Source organism: Lithobates pipiens, unplaced genomic scaffold, assembly GCF_037356315.1.
Source record: "Lithobates pipiens isolate NorthernLeopardFrog02 unplaced genomic scaffold, aLitPip1_a1.2 Scaffold_16, whole genome shotgun sequence".
NCBI lineage: Eukaryota > Metazoa > Chordata > Amphibia > Anura > Ranidae > Lithobates > Lithobates pipiens.
Genome location: NW_027507748.1, coordinates 276,244,155 through 276,263,981, shown reverse-complemented (window position 1 = coordinate 276,263,981; position 19,827 = coordinate 276,244,155). Strand labels below are relative to the sequence as shown.

At 40.4% G+C, this 19,827-nt stretch overlaps 1 protein-coding gene across 1 annotated transcript in view; it reads left to right on the top strand.

Annotated features, from left to right (window-relative positions):
- The first annotated feature begins 5,664 nt into the window (after nt 1–5,664).
- Nucleotides 5,665–19,827, top strand: part of TULP1 (TUB like protein 1) — a 111,781-nt gene continuing 97,618 nt past the window's right edge. The window contains exon 1 of the mRNA XM_077481448.1: nt 5,665–5,775. Coding sequence (XP_077337574.1) covers nt 5,761–5,775 — 15 coding nt within the window. The 5' untranslated portion in view covers nt 5,665–5,760. The remainder of the gene's footprint in view (nt 5,776–19,827) is intronic.

Here is a 19,827-nt window from a genome sequence, read left to right as displayed (position 1 = left end):
CTTTTTACATATTTATTTGTAAAAAAAATTTGAAAACCATTTATCATTTTTCAGTTATGTGCCACTTTGCATTGGTCTATCACATAAAATCCCAATGAAATACATTTATGTTTTTGGTTGTAACATGACAAAATGTGGAAAAGTTCAAGGGGTATGAATACTTTTTTCAAGGCACTGTATGTGCTTATAGCATTATCCTTTGAAAGTGAATGAAAGGTCACTGGTAGCACTTAGTAGATGGGAAATTATTTGTCTCTTGGGAGCACAAAAAGTAAAATTGACTCAGTGGATTCAGCCTAATCCCCCTACATTATAGGATTTTAATGATCGATTTTTAGAATATAGTAGAAACTAGATTGACACTCAATTATTTTCTTATTCTCTAAAAATAATCCATACCTATCCACTACTTAATTGCCCTGTAACATACTTTTTTTTTTTAATAAAACCTTTTCTAATGTGTTTATCTGCTTTCTTGTACTGTTCTTGGTTTGTAAGGAGCAGTGTGCGTGAGTTGCAGTCAGTTGCGCAACATACATCCCATAATTCATAGTCCCTAGTCCATCTCAGGAGCGAGCAAGAGAGGATGGCTATGTTCCTTCATACAGCAGGACCACGGAGAATAAAAGTACCACCTTCTAACAGGAAGCTGGGCCACAGCAGAAAAAAAAAACAATTAGAGATTTACATAGTTACATAGTAGGTGAGGTCCATCAAGTCCAACCTATGTGTGGATGGAGCCTAAGAGCAATAGAAGTTACTTCTAAGAATAAGTACTTCAATACATTTTTAATTTATTTAAACCAGAATTTAGTATGGTTTTAAGATGACTGAAAAAAATGTAGCAGCTGATTACGTGATATGTAAAGTATATACACTGTTATGCTAACATTTATGAACTTCTGCCAAAATAAGTAAAGCATACACCAGGTGTGACTAAAATAGGTCAATAATCTTTTACTGACACATCTTAAATGTATTTTCAAGGCCTCTGGAAATTAATACTAACATGGTAAACTAATGAGCTTTGAAGTACAGATTACCAATGGGAAAGCAGCAGCTGAAAAAGATATAGGAAAAAGTAAAGTGCAATTTGTAAAACCTCAGCTAGCTTATGAGAAAACTAGCTGAGGTTTTGGAAGTTAGGGCTCTATGTTTTGTGTTTTTGTTCCACTATAGATTCAGTATCTTAGTAACAGGGGTAAAGACGTAGCAACTGCAACCTGGCCCATAATTCTTGGGATTGGGAAAAAGATATAGGAAAAAGTAAAGTGCAATTTGTAAAACCTCAGCTAGCTTATAAGAAAACTAGCTGAGGTTTTGGAAGTTAGGGCTCTATGTTTTGTGTTTTTGTTCCACTATAGATTCAGTATCTTAGTAACAGGGGTAAAGACGTAGCAACTGCAACCTGGCCCATAATTCTTGGGATTGGGACTGGGATCCTGTGTGAAGAAAGCTTGTTTCTGTGCCTTTATTACACCAATCTATGCCCCCTAATCTTACAGCTTTGTTATATTGAGAGACATGTTATCATGATGAGGAGATGTAAGTCATGGCCTAAATTATGCATTTGAGCCAGAGGGGTTCATTCCAGATTGTTAAACCTATATTAGGTGCTTTGTATATGTGCACTGATACTCTTTATTAAAGGAGAAGTTTGGGGTTTGTAAACCAATAAACCTACATACTCCCATCTATGCTGTTCCGTATGGACTGTAATGCCACGTACACATGATCGGACTTTTAGACAGCAAAGGTTCCGTCAGACAATTCAATCGTGTGTGGGCTCCATCGGACCTTTGCTGTCCAAAAGTCTGACGGACTTTAGAAATAGAACATGTTTCAAATTTTTTCGCCGGAACTCCACCGGACCCAGTTCCTATCGAGAAATCTGCTCGTGTGTATGCTAGTCTGATGGACAACAACCGATGCTAGGGCAGCTATTGGCTACTGGCTATGAACTTCCTTATTCTAGTCCGGTCGTACGTCATCATGTTCGAATCCAACGGACTTTGGTGTGATTGTATGTGAACAAGAACGTTCATTCGGAAAGTCCGTCGGAACTCTGCCGAAAGTCCGTCGGGAAGACCGTCGAACCTAGTCCGTCGAAAAGTCCGATCGTGTGTATGCGGCATAAGCCTTAGTGCTGAGAGTTCACTTGACCACCAATTGTTTAGTCCTTGGTCATCTCGGAGCAGAGAGCTTTGACTGACAGTAACCGCTCTCCGCTCTGTTCTTCCAGCACTCACTGGAGCGTCAGGCTGGAGAGGGGCCAGGAGCAGCTAGTGCCAGTGAGGTGGAGTCAGCTGCCAGTTAGGGCTCTGGGTGGATCCTGACAATATTGTTGGGATCCTTCCAGAGCCTTGAATTGCTCTGCCATATCAGATGATAGCAGGCACAGGAGAGCAAACGTAAGTGCACTCTTGCGATCCACAAGAGATGTATGGCCAAAAAAGTTTGGCCATACTTCCCTTTAAAGTTGTGGTTATCCATACCTGTGCACAAATCTTTAGAGGTTTTTTTTGTTTTGTTTTTTACTAGGCTTGCTATCTGGAAATATGTACATGCTATGAGGAAGGCATAACCTGGTGAAATACTGTAGTTGATGAGTAGCTTTCTGATATTATTATTATTATTATATCATACTTAAATTGTGCCAACATACTACAAAAATAGAAACTCCATAGAAAAATTCTCATTTTATGCCACAGAGGAAATTAATATTGCAAGTCAAACATACTGTCTGTTCACTTTGCTGCGGCTTTAAGAATAATTCTACTTTTATTAAAGTTATCCTTTATATGCCCATATATCCTGCCTTTCCCACCCCAGTACCCTACCAAAGTTTCACAATTTCCTGTTCCTGCTCTTTGAAAATCTTCTCTGTGGAGACTGCATAGCCTCTTTACTGAATGCCCCTTGGTCAGGCTCTGCTTCTTCCACACACGTGTGCCACAATCTCTATTCATTCCTATTGCATGTTCATTTATCTTTCATCTCATGGGTATATGGCCTTTTCATAGGAATGATTGGAAGCTGCGGCCTACTTTTTTGGGAAAGCCAATACGCCAGGATACTTTTTTATTGTCCATTTGTCCTGCTTGCAATGAGTAAACAACTGCTGCTGCCAAGCTCCATCTTAAGACCAAGTCTAGTCTATGCAAAGATAGCATGATCAAAAGCAAAAGAAAAATGCAACCCTCTAGACCAAGCTTCTGTATAAGCACCACAAAGGATATTAAAATACAATTATATAAAAAGCATACAGCACTACCCACAAAAATGAATGAAATAAATTCAATAAAATTCCCATTACACCCCAGTGGGTCAACTCACTCACTAGATCTATTTGACCACTTATTTGAAACAAAACAGGTCAAACAGAGCAGGGTAAAAATGCTCAAATACACGTAAATTAATAAAATCAAAATACTGTCCTTGGTCTTAAGATCTGCCCACACAATCTCATTCAGGAAAGAATGGAAGCTTAAGTACTGCAGAGTCAGCACATTGAGAGCAGTGGCTGCACACAGAGCAGGGAGTTGTCATGGTGTGGCCCTCTATTTATTTCTAAGCTGTCAGATCCCTAGTGCTGGGCTGAGCACTTTGCTTATGAATACTGATGGATTGTTTTACATGAATTTTACTAAACAGGTTGTTTTACGCTATGAACCTTCTCTCTTTTTTTGAACTTTCCTGAATGGGAGTGGGTGGGAAGATCCTAAGGACCGTGCAATTCATGTGTATTTGAGCATTTCTACCATACTCTGTTTGACCATTTAGAAAATAAGTGGTTAAATAAATCCGGTAAGGTAAGCTACTGGGGTTTATTGTTAAGGGTATGAAGCGCAGGCACTTTACCACATTGGATGTGATGATTGCCAGCGTGATTTTTCCCTTTCATGGAAGTGATTACTCAAACACTATATAGTGCAGGGGTAGGCAATCTTAAAGAGGTGGAGATCTACTTGAACAACATGGGAGAAGTCAAAGCTCATCGGGCACAGTGTTGTATCTTCACACCAGTTTTAAATCTGTAATTGCCATATTACCATGTTGCAATCGCATGCATTGCACAGTAATCATGGATTTAAATAAAGTGGTGAAGAGGCAAAACATCTCCTCCTCACCACTTGTCAAGCACACTCAGATTGCTTTTTAGAGGAGCAGCATTACTTGCATTTGGCAGCAGCACTGTTCACACATAAAACCCTGCGGTTAATTTTCAATTTTACTGCCCCAATCCCTACCCCCTCTAGCTGCTGAGGCAGCAGACAAAGGTGTTCACATACTGCTACAGGAATTAAGCCCCCTGTTGCATTTGGTGCATGCTACTGCTTGCCAATCACGACCCATTAAAGTAAGGAGGTCCAGCACTACAGAGGAGGAATGGTCTTATGTGGATCTTCCTCCCTACTACATTTCCAACTTTACAAGTAGTCCTTCTCATTGCACTCTGTGTAATGCTCTGGGATGGTAACTGGCTGCAAGGAGCACTCTGAAGGTTTCATATAATTAGAAACTGCAAAAAGACTATTTTATTTTTATAAATCAAATAGACCTTCTCTGGTAGATTTGCAGTGTGATAAGAGTTCAGCGAGACACAAGGATGCGCCTGCATATCAATAAACAGTTAATGCATTAGTTGTAAAGACTGGATAGCCTGCAGCAACTTTGCTTGAAAATTTAGGCCCATGGATGTAGTTGCTTTCATTACTTTCCCTGGTGAAAAACCATATTGGGCAATCATTTTATTACGCAGATGTAGGATGCCTACATCACAAAACACATTTGTTCTTTTTAATATATTAAATTCAAGGTTAACTTGAGTATGAAAGATATCGATTGCAGAAAGTTTAGAATAAAAGTGGTAACCCTTATAGTCTAAGCTATTCAAGATGTAAGCCTTTGGGATTCTTTAGATCCCTTCATCAGACAAACATATAAAGTCTAACAAAGGGATCTAAAGAATCTTGAAAGTTTGCATCTTTAATAACTTCAATTAGCCAATTAGCCAATAAAGCGTATAACATAAACTCCTACTACTTTCTGTATAAATCAATGGCTAACACAGTACAATATGAATGCAAAGGTTTTTATTAAAATTGATAAATACCATATACTATATTTAGATTATAATGAAATTATGCTAATTAAACCGTGCATTACTGAAGCCTGTGATATTATAATATATATTATATTGTAATACGTTTTCATAATACGTTTTATATTTCTAACTATCTAAAGCTAAGCAATTACGGTAACCTTTTCTAGATAAACATTGGACCCGGTTAATATCAAATGGAACTCACTGCCTTGGGGAGAAGCTGGTCATATTGGAGTTGATTTTATTAGTTCATGAAGTAAATGTTTATATCATATCTGATTATCTTTGGAGTGACTTCAAAGAGGTTTGAAATTTAGCACTAAAACACATGTCTAAGTGTGATACACCATGCAATTAACAGAACAAATAACGAATCCTACTTCGTTCAAGGTCTTCATTCTTCTCAAAATATAGATGTGTGATCTAATAATGATAATTACAATATCCTACTTCTATGTCTTGCTCCTCCTCCTTCTCCATGTTCTTTTTTGCTACAATGACAGATGGCCAAAGGAAGATTAGTGACCTGGGATAATCTGTAATTAGCATGTTTGTGTGCTGGCATCAATGAGGTTAGACTGTATTCTTCAAACGACAGGTCTTAGGATGTGAGGGACCAGACCATGATGTAACAAACCAGGACGCAGTTCAACATGGCTAGCAAAAAGGTGAGACCAAAATGGCAATATCAGTTTGTGTTCCATTTCAGTTTGTGAGTTAGTTTATCTCATTTTATACTGTATTATTTAATTTATCTGAATCAGTCAGAGAGCATTCATGTATATGTGATCACAAAACTACAAATGTATCACTATTGCGTATGAATGTTTTTTTTAATTTTAAGAACATGACAAGCAAAAAGGCGAGACCAAAATTGCAAAGTCAGAAAATAGCCTGGCTTTCCCAGAAAAGGTAGCCATTTTTACAATGGTAATTTTGGTATTGCCATATGGCATATAGAAACATATCATAAATTATTTAAAAGTTCAAATACTTTTTTGTGCATTTTGTGAAATACCTATACTAAATATAAAATCAATAACCCATAAAAATAGCGAGACACTGCATTTCTGCAATTAGATGTTATCTTTTTTTTAATAGTTTGTGTTCCATCTCAGTTTGTGAGTTAGTTTATCTAATTTTATACTGTATTATTTAATTTATCTGAATCAGTCAGAGAGGGTTGATGTGTAAGTAATCACAAAACTACAAATGTATCACTATTACGTATGAATGTATTTTCTTTATTTTTGGATACCTACCATTTTCAAACTTTCAAGTGTAACATGCATAGAAATGAAAGGCCTTATCTATAAGCTTTTTATTTGTATGATGCATTGCTGAATGTGCCAGCTGAACATTTTTCTTTTATAAAAATTACATTGTAGGACTATTGTGTTCCTGCACGTAGGCAGTCACCAATCTTTATGTTGGTTACCACATCAGTTTTGCCAAAGTCATTTAGGTCTTTGACCTGAACATGTACAGTGCCTTGAAGAAGTATTCACACCCCTTGAAATTTTCCACATTTTGTCATGTTACAACCAAAACGTAAATGTATTTTATTGGGAATTTATGTGATAGTGGGCCATAATTGTGAAGTGGAAGGAAAATGATAAATGGTTTTCAAAATTGCAAGTGCACTTGTATTAAGCCCCTCTGAGTCAATACTTTGAAGAACCACCTTTGCCTGCAATTACAGCTGCAAGTCTGTTTGGGTATGTCTCTACTAGAGATCAACTGATTATTGGCAGCCGATATTCACTTTTTTTGAAGTATCGGTATCAGTAACATAACTGACTGATATCACCGATATTTCTTCAAGGGGTTTTACTGGGGTGATGCATACAGCTGCATGCATCACACCGGTACTGTTCTTCAGAGCAGACGGTCAGCTTTATTGTAATAACAACTGATGCAGCTCAGTGACCGCTGGGCTGTTATTACACACAGCGGGAGGTGACGTCCCCCCTCCTGCCACCTTCTACTGGTCGCCTGGGCTCTCCCGTTGCACTGGGAGGCCCGAGCAATCAGCCGACACATCCGCTGGCTGGCCAAAGATCTAGTAACCCAAAAGTGATGACATGACATCAATTCCTGGATTATTGGCATCTTAAAGGCACCAGTTTTTAAAAAAAAACTATAAAAAAAACTCTGATCTTGAAGTTTTGAATACTTTCAAGTGTAGAGGAGGGGTTTGGGGCCTTATAGACCCATAATCCCTCCACAAAGAGTACCTGTCACGGCCTATTACATTCCTTGTGACAGCAATAACAGTGATAAAAAAAATTAAAAGGACAATGTAAACATTTTTTTTTAAATGCGCAGAATATTGGCACATAATATCAGCTTATAGCTTTCTTTCAACAATGGCTTTCTTCTTGCCACTCTCATTTGTGGAGTGCACGACTAAGAGTTATCCTGTGGACAGATTCTCCCACCTGAGCTGTGGATCTCTGCAGCTCCACCAGAGTTACCATGGGCCTCTTGGCTGCTTCTCTGATTAATGCTCTATTTGCCCGGTCTGTCAGTTTAGGTGGACGGCCATGTCTTAGTAGGTTTGCAGTTGTGCCAAACTCCTTCTATTTTCGGATGATGGATTGAACAGTGCTCCGTGAGATGTTCAAAGCTTGGGATAGTTTTTATATAACCTAACCCTGCTTTAAACTTCTCCACAACTTTATCTCTGACCTGTCTGGTGTGTTCATTGGCCTTTATGTTGCTGTTTCTTCAATAAGGACCTCTAACAAACCTCTGAGGGCTTCACAGAACAACTGTATTTATACTTAGATTAAATTACACATAGGTGGACTATGTTTACTAATTAGGTGACTTCTGAAGGCAATTGGTTCCACTAGATTTTAGTTAGGGGTATCAATGTAAAGGGAGATGAATACAAATGCATGTCATACTTTTCAGATATTTATTTGTAAAAAAATTTGAAAACCTTTTATCATTTTCCTTCCACTTCACAATTATGTGCGACTTTGTGTTGGTCTATCACATAACTTCCCAATAAAATACATTTACGGTTTTCATTGTAACATGACAAAAGGTTGAACGTTTAATAATTTAATTAATTAGCATGGTGAAAATTCCCTTCTAGTTTTATTACATTTCTGAACATGTGTTGTGTATTTAAACTCGTTTTTAAATAATTTGGAAGATGAGCTCACCTTTGACATACAACAGATGGGTTATTTATCCTTTGGACCTAAGTTAATTAGAAACAAATGTTTAAAATGTAGGAGTTGTTGACTGGCAGGCTGTTGGACAAGCATTTTAGGTGAAACCACTACATGAAGCAATTTAGCAAAGCAATAAATATATGTTTATGTGAAATTCAGTAAAAACTGTTCTATGTACACTCTGGGCAGTCACAGATTATGCAGCAAGCAAAAAATAGTATGCTGCGTAGTTCCACCCCACGGGATGAAAAAGTATACAGCACAAGTTCATCTTATCTGTGAATAAACGACTGCTAGAGTGTTGTTTCTTATAGTCTGCAAACCAGCAAGTGTAAATGACACTGCAGTCTTCTTGTTTTATTAAACTGCACTTTTTTAGTTTTCCCGATTTGAAATGTTGATATTAATGTTTTCACTTAAGATTTACACAACTATTACCCAACATTTCTAAAAAAAATTTCATATAATGTGTGAATCTTAGGTAAAATCAATGATAACAAGACTCCTAAGGAGCTTAATTTTGGGTAAATTAAGAAATTAAGAAACAATTTTTGTAACATTATTCGTTTAGCAGATTTACTACTACAGGGCAGCCATTCTGTGCAGAATCGTGTGTGTATATACTGTATGCTGATGGGCTAATTCTGCAGTAATAGCAGAAGCCGGTCATCGAGTGCTGGGCATTGGATGAACGCCGGCACCCGCTGATCGTAGAGGAGCATATGTAAACAATGGAAAGCTTCATCCTGTCAGCAGGAATGTGCTGGTTTTGTTTCCCTGCAAAGTGGGGAATAAAATCCTGCACATCCCTTAGTAAAAGCAGCACACTGTGTACACAAAAACATTGATTAGGCACACATTTAACCCTTTGATCGCCCTAGATGTTTAACCCCTTCCCAGCCAGTGTCATTAATACAGTCTGCCACAATATCGCAGTCCCACTATAAGTCACTGATTGCCGCCATTACTAGTATTACAAAAATACAGAACAATTCCAGTACATATACCATAGTTTGTAGACGCTACAGCTTTTTGCGCAACCCAATCTACCAATATACGCTTATTGGGATTTTTTTTTACCAAAAATATGTAGCAGAATACATATTGGCCTAAATTTATGAAGAAATTTGATTTTTTACATTTTTATTAGATAGGTTTTATAGCACAAAAGAAAAAAATATTGTTTTTTATTTTTTAAATATTGTTATTTTTTGGGGTTTTAGCACAAAAAATAAAAAACTCAGTGGTTACCAAATACCACCAAAAGAAAGCTCTATTTGTGGGTAAGAAAATAAACATAAATTTAATTTATATACAGTATTGCATGTCCGCGCAATTGTCAGTTAAAATAGCTCAGTAACATAGAGCAAAAAATGGCCTGGTCATGAAAAGGGTGGGGTAAATCTTCCGGAGGTCAAGTGGTTATACAAATGAAATTACTTATTTATTTGTGTTTGATGCATTCATTGGTACTCTGCATGTTTTATTTCAGCAGTGACTGATCAAGGCCAAATCTGAATCATGCACCCAGGTCTAGGAAATAATTTTAAGCCCGGGTTCACACTTGTGCGTACACAGACATCACATGTGATTCGCACCCGCACAGTGTTGTGGATCGCATGCATTGTCTGTGCAATGCAAGTTCAGCCATACAGTTGTATGATACCGAGTGATGGCCAGGAAGGGAGCTCACCCATGCTCCAGGCAATGGTAGAGAGTGATAGGTGTCCCAGGAGCCGCACATCAAGTCAAAGCCTGCTGTGGGATGGTGAGATGGTGGCATGGTGAATGGCAGTCTCAGCCTTACTCATGGGGATGGCAAATAGTCTGCCAGTATTTTCTGATAACATGCTGCATTCATCTTGTCATCAATTTTTTCAAGATTTCAGTGCTTTTAGAGCTCACACACTCCCAAAACAACAGTGAGCCACCACAGTGGGCTTCACAGTGAGAATAGTATTCTTGTCACTGTTGACCTTTCTCCAGACATAGCGCTTAAGATTTTGGTCTGATCACTCCAGATTACAGTGTGCCAGAAGCTGTGAGAGATGTCAAGGTGTTGTCGGCATATTGTATTCAGTCTTTTTTGTGGCATTGGTGCAGTAAAGGCTTCTTTCTGGTCATTGGACCATGCAGCTCATTTTTGTTCAAGTTTAGTCGTATTGTGCTCCTTGAAACAACCACACCACGCAAGCCTGTATTTCTCATGAGGTTATTTGTGGGCTTTTTTTTGTATCTTGAACAATTCTTCTGGCAGTTGTGGCAATGTTTCTTCGTCTACCTGACCTTGGCTTGGAATCAAAAGATCCCCAATTTTTCCACTTCTTAATACGTGACTGAACAGTACTTACTCGCATGTTCAAGACTTTGGATATCTTTTTTAAAAATGTCTATTATCTTGTTACACACATCTTTTGAGAGTTCTGTTCTGCTCACCATGACTCAGTATCTAGCCTGCTCAGTGCATCCATGTGAGAACTAACAAACTCAGTGACTATTTATACACCGACACAAATTGCAATTTAAAAAGCTACATATGTGGGAAATTATCCTTTAATTGCCATTTTAACCTGTGTGTCACCTTGTTTATCTGTACCCAGGCCAAATATTCCACAGTATGTAAACTTTGGTCAGGACCATTTGGGTGATTCTTGTTATCATTATGACTTAAAAAGGAGCCAAGCAACCATGTGATAATAAATGGCTTCATATGATCACTGTCCTTACATTAAAGACAATTTTTTTGGCATGATCAGTCATGTTTTCAACATCAATGTCAAAAATTCTAAATTTCTGCCAGGGTGTGCAAACTTTTGAGCACAGCTGTGCATACAAATATATATATATATATATATATATATATATATATATATATATATATTACACCCTCTACCTTAGGTAGGTAGGTGCTAGAGTAGTCAGCGCAGGTACATTTAGGCAGGCCTATGCTGTGAGCTAGGCCTGTTTGTTTTGATCTGGGGGCAGTGGTTTAGTGTAGCAGCAGGTGACTGACATGTGCTTTAGCTCTTGGGTACCTCCTCTGGTTTTCAGAAGGTTCTGGAAAAGAGGCAGGGCAGAGAGCTGGAGTGACCTGGGGTGTATGTGGGAGCCCTGACCAATCCCCAACTAGGATTGGCAGGGGGCAGGCCTCCTATATATATACCCATGGGCAGCCTGCTGTGGGAGGAGTTGTTAGGTGGAAGAACTGAATGATGGAGATTAGGGAACCCCCTTTCTGGGGGAGGGGGGGTGAAATCAGGCCTGGAGCTCGGGAGCTGGGAGGGGGCCTATCTCTACACAGTCATTGAGTGGTGTCCTGGAAGGAACAGGAGCAGAAAGAGGACAGTTGGAGCGCTGCCAGGCAAGTCATTCAGGAGGGATCCATGCCAGGATCGGTGAGTGAGAGGCACAGTGTTAAGTTGTGAGAGGATGGATGGTTTGGATGTGGAGCCAGAGGGAGAGACTGTGGTGTTGTTTTGGAATCAAGTCGTTGCAGCCACGAGGGGCTGGCAGGATTTTCATGGGACGTGCTGGGATCAGTAGTCCACCAAGTGTCAGCACATTTATTCTTCTCTACTAAAATGGTTGCTACCTCCAAGGGGACTGCAGCCCCCTGCCTGTAATGGGCGGTTAGGAAAACATTAGGACTTATTCAGAGTGAGGCCTAGCCATGTACTAATGGTGACAGGAACCTAGATTTGGACAGTGAAGTGAAGCAAGTGATCTCAAGTAGTGTGCTGGAGGAGATGTGCAGAGGAAGAGACTGTCAAATCTAAACTCAACCAGCATTGATTTCATTGAGAAGTATTCATCATCCGGGCATCCCATGTCCCTTTTCCCCATCCAAGTTTAATCCCCTAATAAAAACAACAAAAACAAGCAAGATACTGTTCATTGTCTGGGAAAGTGTGGCAAGCAGGGTGAAATGTATGGATGCTGAAACACGCAGCATATATATATATATATATATATATACAGTGTATATATATATATATATATATATATATATATATATATATATATATATATATATATATATATATATATAGTGTGTGTGTGTGTGTATGTGTGTGTGTATATATATATATATATATATATATCCTCAATCAATTATATCCTTCTGACTTCATGCAGAACTGCTATTTTTTATTTACTTTTTATTTAGTGACTGCTTTTATAAATCAAATTCATAGTGGTTACATTCTTTTTTAGGTCTACTGTATATTAGATAAGACTTTTTTGATAATAACAACCATCTTAGCTTTATATAATCAAATTTTGTCATTAGTGATGATCTATTTTATTTTAGTGGGATTATATACATGGATTAATTCACTTGTGTCAGTATTAATTGAACTGGATTTTAGTGATCCTGCATCTTGTTACATTTGTGTGGTTCCAGCCTAGAAATCTTCCAGCTGGCAGCAGTAATAATTAATTAGTTTGGGGGGGGGGATAGGAGCATTTATTAGCAGCTTTCCCACAGCCAGTGATCCCTCTTTGACAAAGAACAGTGTCTACTGTTTGAAACATGTCGGATTAGGTCACTGGTGATGTCACCAAAGGCAAGGAAGCTTTGCTCTAATGTTGTATATGCTGCAATATCCATCAGAACTCCACACCCGAGAGTTTGAGGGATAAAGAGGGCTCCTCCTCTCCCTATTCCCACATGCACTGGACTTGACTAGAGATGGAAAGGCCTGCAAATTGGGGGGGGGAATTCAATCTTTTTCAAAGCTGTCTGTTTTTGTTTTGTTTTTTCCAGAAGAATTGGAGAAAGAAAAATGTGGCATGTTCTTTTACAATGATAAATAGCATCTATGACATGGTATTCAAACTACTGGTATATAACATGAAGACCTTAATGAAAAATTTCTGATACTTTATGTAAAGTATTAAATGATTGCAAGTTCTCTCAGCTGAAGAAAAGCAAATCCTGTTTAGTTAGCCTACAGTTGGGCAAACTGTGTACCTCCTACAGTTGGCTGATTGTTGGGATATGGTATGATGATAGTTTCTGCCCTATCATGCTTTAATTGACAGGCAAGAGGGTCATTTTGTCTAACAAGTTATTTTACCTTTTTTTGTTTAACCTTTAAATGATTCCTATTAATGTTCTCCACCATCACAGCATAATGTCTACCTATAGTCTGCTTAGTAAATTGGTTTTGCTTTTCCTCCTCGCAGTAAAATGGTGAGACCAACATCTAGAGTTTGGAAACATTTCCACAGAGCACTTTCTGCTGAGAGCAAAGCTGCAATTTGCAACTATTGTAAAAATAAATATTATTTTCCAAATGCTACAAGTGTAACAAAACAAGACGTTAACCCCCTTGACACCAGCTCCCGCTGGTCCTTTGAGGGGTTGGAATGCCAGGAGGCAGGGCAGGGCTTGTGACCATGTGACTGCTGTAATTGGCTGTCATGGTGGTCACATGATCGGAAAACTCCTGATCGCAAGTACTGATCGGGAGCTTTACGTGAGCCACCAGTCACAGTGATGGCATATTTGCGTGGAATTTGTACTCACGGTGTTGTGTCGAGAGCGCGCGTTGTGTGTGCTCCATGCATGGCACGCACTCTTAGTACAGCACTCTGGGCACAAATTCCGTGCAAATATGCGGCCATTTGGCACCAAGATCCAGCCACTAAGAGGACGCATATTTGCGTGCGCTCGGCGCCAAGGTGGTAAAAATACTTTATGGAATGAAATTATAAGGTTTGCAAGTCCAAGTAGCTTTTCCCTCCACAGTTCTTATTCCAGAAAGACTTTTTCTGCTGCATCTGGATCGCCACAAAGTGTTTCTTCACCAGCAGCATCTTCAAGTGATGAAGTGTTATAAACCACGGCCTCGTAAAAATACTCAATACCTTCCTTTATAGATAAAATGACACCTGAAAATCAGGAGAAAGTTGATCAAGTTCTTGCAAGAGCAATATATGGATCAGCATTGTCAATAACTGAAATTGTATGCTAGCAGGAAACTTTTGCATTATCACCAGGGAAAGGGGGGGGGGGGGTACCTGTTCTCATGTTTAGTTGAAATGTTCTTAACATATACAGTCCTTGTTATTCCATTTGTAATACAAAAATAAAATTTAAAACAGCAAATTTAGTTTATTTACTAAATAAGCTGTACTTTTATTTGAAGCATAATACTTTTATATGCATTGCAATTCATGTACCCAGTGTAACAAAATTACTTTCAACTTGTAAAACGACTCCACACTAATTTGACACTGACTATAGCTGCAGTGGTTGCAAGTCAAACTAAACAAATGCAGCCTGAGGACCTCTTTAATGTGAGATCTGGGGTCAAAAACACCCCAGATCTCACATTTACACTTAAATGCAATTTAAAATTTAAAAAAATTAAAAAGTCATTTTTTTTCCATAAAAAATAATTTCCCCTTTAAGACCATTGGGCGGAAGTGATGTTTGATGTTGCTTCTGTCATCCAGTGGTATGGAGCCGAGTGGGGGCCATCTTTCCCTCATTTGACTGAGATCACTTTTATGTGAAAGAGGACCATCCACTGTTTTTAAAAATACCAGGTTTATGGCAGTTATCTGCTGCTTTAACAACGGTAGTTAGCGTCAAAATACCAACATTTAACGGTGGCGGGCGGCAACTGGTTAAGGCTTGATTCACACTATAGCGATGTCAGACATCATATGTGATTCGCACCATATTGCTGTTCAGATCGCATGTGATGTCTGTGCGATGCAAATTCAGCCATACATATTTAATGTCTGAATTTGCATCGCATTTGGACCAAACTCGTACAGGACCCCTGCAGCAGAATCTGATAGCATGGGTGTGAACCCCCAATGCGATCCAATTCCTGTCCGAATTCACGGTTTGCAATACGATCTGCAAACCGATCTGGGGGTGTCATTAACTTTGTATTGACGCTCCCAGGGCTTCGCATAGGGCAGTGTGAACCACCGGCGATTCAGGTGCAATACAGGAACCCGCGGTGGATTCGCAAGGTTTACCGCATTGCACCAATGTGAGTCAAGCCTTACCCCAGCGGTACTGACAGGTATGATCCAGCACATAGTGCTTAGTTCTTGTTTCTACTGCTGAGTGTTTGTTTAGCTACTTCTGAGGCGGGTGACATAAGTCTGTTCAAACTATTAATGTTGGCTGCCATGCACTTGTAGAGTGTGACAAACTGTAAAAATACTTATTTACTGTATACAAAATGCTCTGACCTGGGAACAAATTGTTATGCTGAAAGGCAGGTACCCTATGTGCTATTATTGCAAAGTGCAGTCTATTGTGGCTAAATAATTTATTTACATGCAAGTGTCCTTATTTGATGATAGTCGATTACAATGTGTATTATGCAGATACTAGAATTTGTGAGAGTACCACTGTAACTTTATAAAGAATTGCGAGTGCTACTTAAAGGATTTATTTGACTTGTTTGATTTCATTGTGAATACTCCTGAAGGATTGGAGTTTTTTTTTTTTTTTTTCAAATATAATTTTATTCAAACGCAAGAAAGGGTCATGCCACACCATAGCATTGCAGACATGACTACATTGGAGGATGCAGCCTCCTCAACTGAGTTTTATAAACATTACATTGGTAGCCTTGTAGATGGTAGTATATAAACGATACTGAAGCGTGTAATTGTACATACAATGAAACTAAGATAGCCCACCATCATATAACCACTGACGGCTACCCTTTCTTCTTTTCTCTTTTTCTGTTAATAATTATTAAGAGTTAATAGTTAGAAAGGCAGTGTAAAAGAACAGCCAAAAGAAATAGAAAAAGAAATCTAGCGGAGAAAGAAGGGGTTAAGGGGTGGGAAGAGGAAAGGGCGGCCATTGGCTTGGGGAGGGGGAAAAGTGGGGGGGGGGGTCTCAGCTATGGGTCTGGTTCGCATCTCTGTGTTTGTACTCCTAATCCTCAGGTGTCTGATACTCCTAGGAGGGCTTTCCCTTCCTCCGAGAAGATAAACATATTCCAGAGACTCCACGTGTTCCTGAATACCTCCTGCCTGTCCCGCGATGAGAGGACCAGATCCTCCATTTTCTTAAAGTCTTCCACCTTCCGCAGCCAATGTGCTGTGGTTGGTGGGCGTTGTTGTTTCCACAATTGTGGGATACAGGATTTGGCTGCATTGAGCAGGTGATCGTAGGATCGACTTTTTATACGTCCTGACAGGGATTGAGGAGAGGTGAAGCAGGAAGAACGCCGGGTCGTCGGGAATCGCGTATTCTGTGAATTTTTGTGAAATGGTAAGAACTGAGGTCCAAAATTCTGTCAGTTTAGGGCAGGCCCAAAAAATATGCAGGATTGTCCCTGTTTCTTCCTGACATCTCCAACATCTATCTGACGTGCTGGGAAAAATAGAGCTCAGACGGCTAGGTGTCAAGTACCATCTGGTCAATATTTTAAAATTGGTTTCTTGGATTTTGGTACATATGGACAAATTAAAGGGAATGTCCTATTATGTTTAGCATCTGTGAGGTCGTAAAGGTGCGGTCCATATCCGCCTCCCATTTTCGCAAGCATGGAAGTTGCGGCTGCTCTCGGGGGGTGGTCAACAATGCATATGTAGTGGAGAGCACTTGTCTTATAGGTTCTGTTCCAGAGCAGAGCTCCTCAAAAGGTGTCAGTGGGTGAGAATAATGCTGCGGGTTGGGAAGAGAGTGGAGGAAATGATGGATTTGTGCCGCGGGCCAGAACACAAGGCGGAACGGGCCTACAGTATCCATGAGCTCCGCCACAGTAGGCCATCTCCCCCCTTTCACGAAACTATGGGCCCTATTATAATTGGTCTCACGCAATGTAGGGAATGCCAACCTAGGTATTCCTGGAGGGAAACGTGGATGGCCTAAGATCGGGGTCAATGGAGACTCCGTAGTCGTTAAAGACGCCGCCAGGGACGCTCGATAACTTTGGCGCAACGTATTTCCTATCAGCGGGTGTGATTTAATCTCCTCCGATAGGGAGTTATAGCACCATAGCGTGCTCTCCAGGGGGATTTCTGTTTGAGCACTCTCTATCTGAACCCATTTTTTCAAAGCCAGGTGGCGTCCCCAGTCTACAACTCTGCCTAGATGAACCGCTCGATAGTATTTCCTGATGTCCGGCAGTGCCAAACCACCATACCGCTTCGGAAGGGATAATTGGATACGAGGTATTCTAGGTTTCTTCTGTGCCCACACAAATCTGGTAAACAAGGCCTGTACCTGTGCAAAATAAGAGGGAGGTATCCTAACTGGTAGGGCCTGAAATAGGTATAGAAATTTTGGTAAAATGCTCATCTTTATCAAGTTGCACCTCCCGAACCAGGAGTGCAAACCTGTGTGCCATTTTTCCAGCAATTTCCTAGTTTCAGCTAGCAGCTCAGGGAAGTTATGGTGGTATACCCGTGTGACATCTGCCGGAATGTGGGTGCCCAGATAAGTCAGGGGGGAAGATGTCCACCTAAAACTAAAGCTATTCTGCAACCCCAGAATACTACCCTGAGTCAGTCTGACGCCCATGGCTTCTGATTTGGTAAAATTAATTTTCAGATTGGAAAGGGCACCATAGGTCTCAAATTCCCTAAGGAGGTTGGGGATCGACACCGTCGGGTTTGCCAATGTGAACATCATGTCATCCGCGTATGCGGAGATTTTATGCTGAGCATCTCCTACTTGTATGCCCCTAATATCCGGGTTTCTCCTAACAGTGGATAGAAATGGTTCCAGAGAAAGGGCAAACAGGAGAAGAGACAGGGGGCACCCCTGTCTCGTCCCATTTTTTATAAAAAAAGGTTCCGACAAGACCCCATTAACCTTCACTTGGGCAGATGGGGTGGAGTATATCCCCGCTATCCGGTTAATCATAACTTCACCAAGACCCACCTTCCTCAACACTGAGAACATATATGGCCAACTCACCCTATTAAATGCTTTTTCAGCATCAGTGTTTATAAAAACACTAGGGGTATTCTTGGATCTCACCACGTGTAGAAGATTCAATACTTTCGTTGTATTGTCCCTCGCTTCTCTAGAGGGTATAAAACCAACCTGGTCAAGGTGAACCAGCTGTTGGAGGTGCAGTGCTAGCCTAGTCGCTATGATTTTAGTTAGTAGTTTAAGGTCCACATTTAAAAGAGATATTGGCTTGTAGCTGCCGCATGACGTGGGGTCTTTAGCGGTTTTGTGTATTACCGAAATATGGGCTTGTAGCGTATCTCTGGGGATCGTCCTTCCTGTCCCAACCTCGTTATACAGCTTGACTAGGTGGGTTCCTAGGAGCGGGAGGAGTGTCTTATAATATTGGATAGTGTACCCATCAGGGCCCGGTGCCTTTCCTGGTTTCATCGCTCCAACTGCCTGCTGGAGCTCTGCCATAGTGATGGGGGAGTCCAATTCCTCCTGAAGTTCAGGAGAGATACCTGGCATCTGGGCTAGGTCAAGATACTCGTCAATTGCAGCTTGAGAGGGAGGGGTATGTGGCAGGTTATATAGGCGTGAGTAAAAATCTTTAAATTCCTGTGAAATTTGATTGGGCAGTGTCATCTTTTGTCCCCTAGGGTTGACAATGTGGGGTACATACATCGATACTCTGTGGTCTCTCACCATCCTCGCTAGTATTTTACCGCATTTATCACCTGACTCATAACCTGTCTTACGGCAAATCTGTAGGGCCGCTTTCACCCTGTAATGCAGCAAATCCGTATTTGCATGCGAACTAGCCGCAGTTTGGACTCAGAGGCGAGGGAGACATCATGTTTATGTCTGGCTTCAGCAACGGACAGCTGCTGCAGCAACCGGCACTGTTCATTACGTTTCTGTTTAATTCGAGAGCCATGTTTTATGAGGACCCCTCTAATCAGGGCTTTGAGCGCTTCCCACAATATGCCTGGGTCACAGTCTGGTGTATTATTTATGCTAAAGTATGCTTCTATCTCTCTCGTTACATCTGCCAGTACTTCTGAGTTATGTAACAAGCTTTCGTTCAAGCGCCAGAAACGATGTTTAGATGATGGCGCTTGGGATAGTGCATACGTTAAAAAGACCGGTGCGTGATCCGACCACGTTATGTTCCTGATGTCAGTTGTGCGGACTGCGTGCAGGTGTGCGTGTGGGATCAGGAAATAATCAATCCTGGTATATGTTTTATGCGGGTTTGAGTAGAACGTATAGTTCCGTTCTCCAGAATGTTGGAGACGCCATACATCTATCAATTGTGCTCTATGCAGGGCCTGTGCAATGCGTTTCGACTGGCCTACCGGCGTGGAAGCAGTACCCGAGGAGGTATCAACCGAAGGTATTAGGGGGACATTAAAGTCGCCCCCAAGAATCAGTGGACCCGTCTGGAAGTGGAGTAATTTTTCCAGTACTCCTACAATGAAAGCGTCTTGGCGCACATTGGGGGCATAGATGTTTGCCAAAGTCACCTGGGTATCACCCAGGAGGCCTTTGATGAAGAGATAACGACCCAGTGGGTCGACCATAGAATCCTGACCTTTCCACTGAAGTCCACCGGATATCAAAATGGACACTCCTCTCGACCT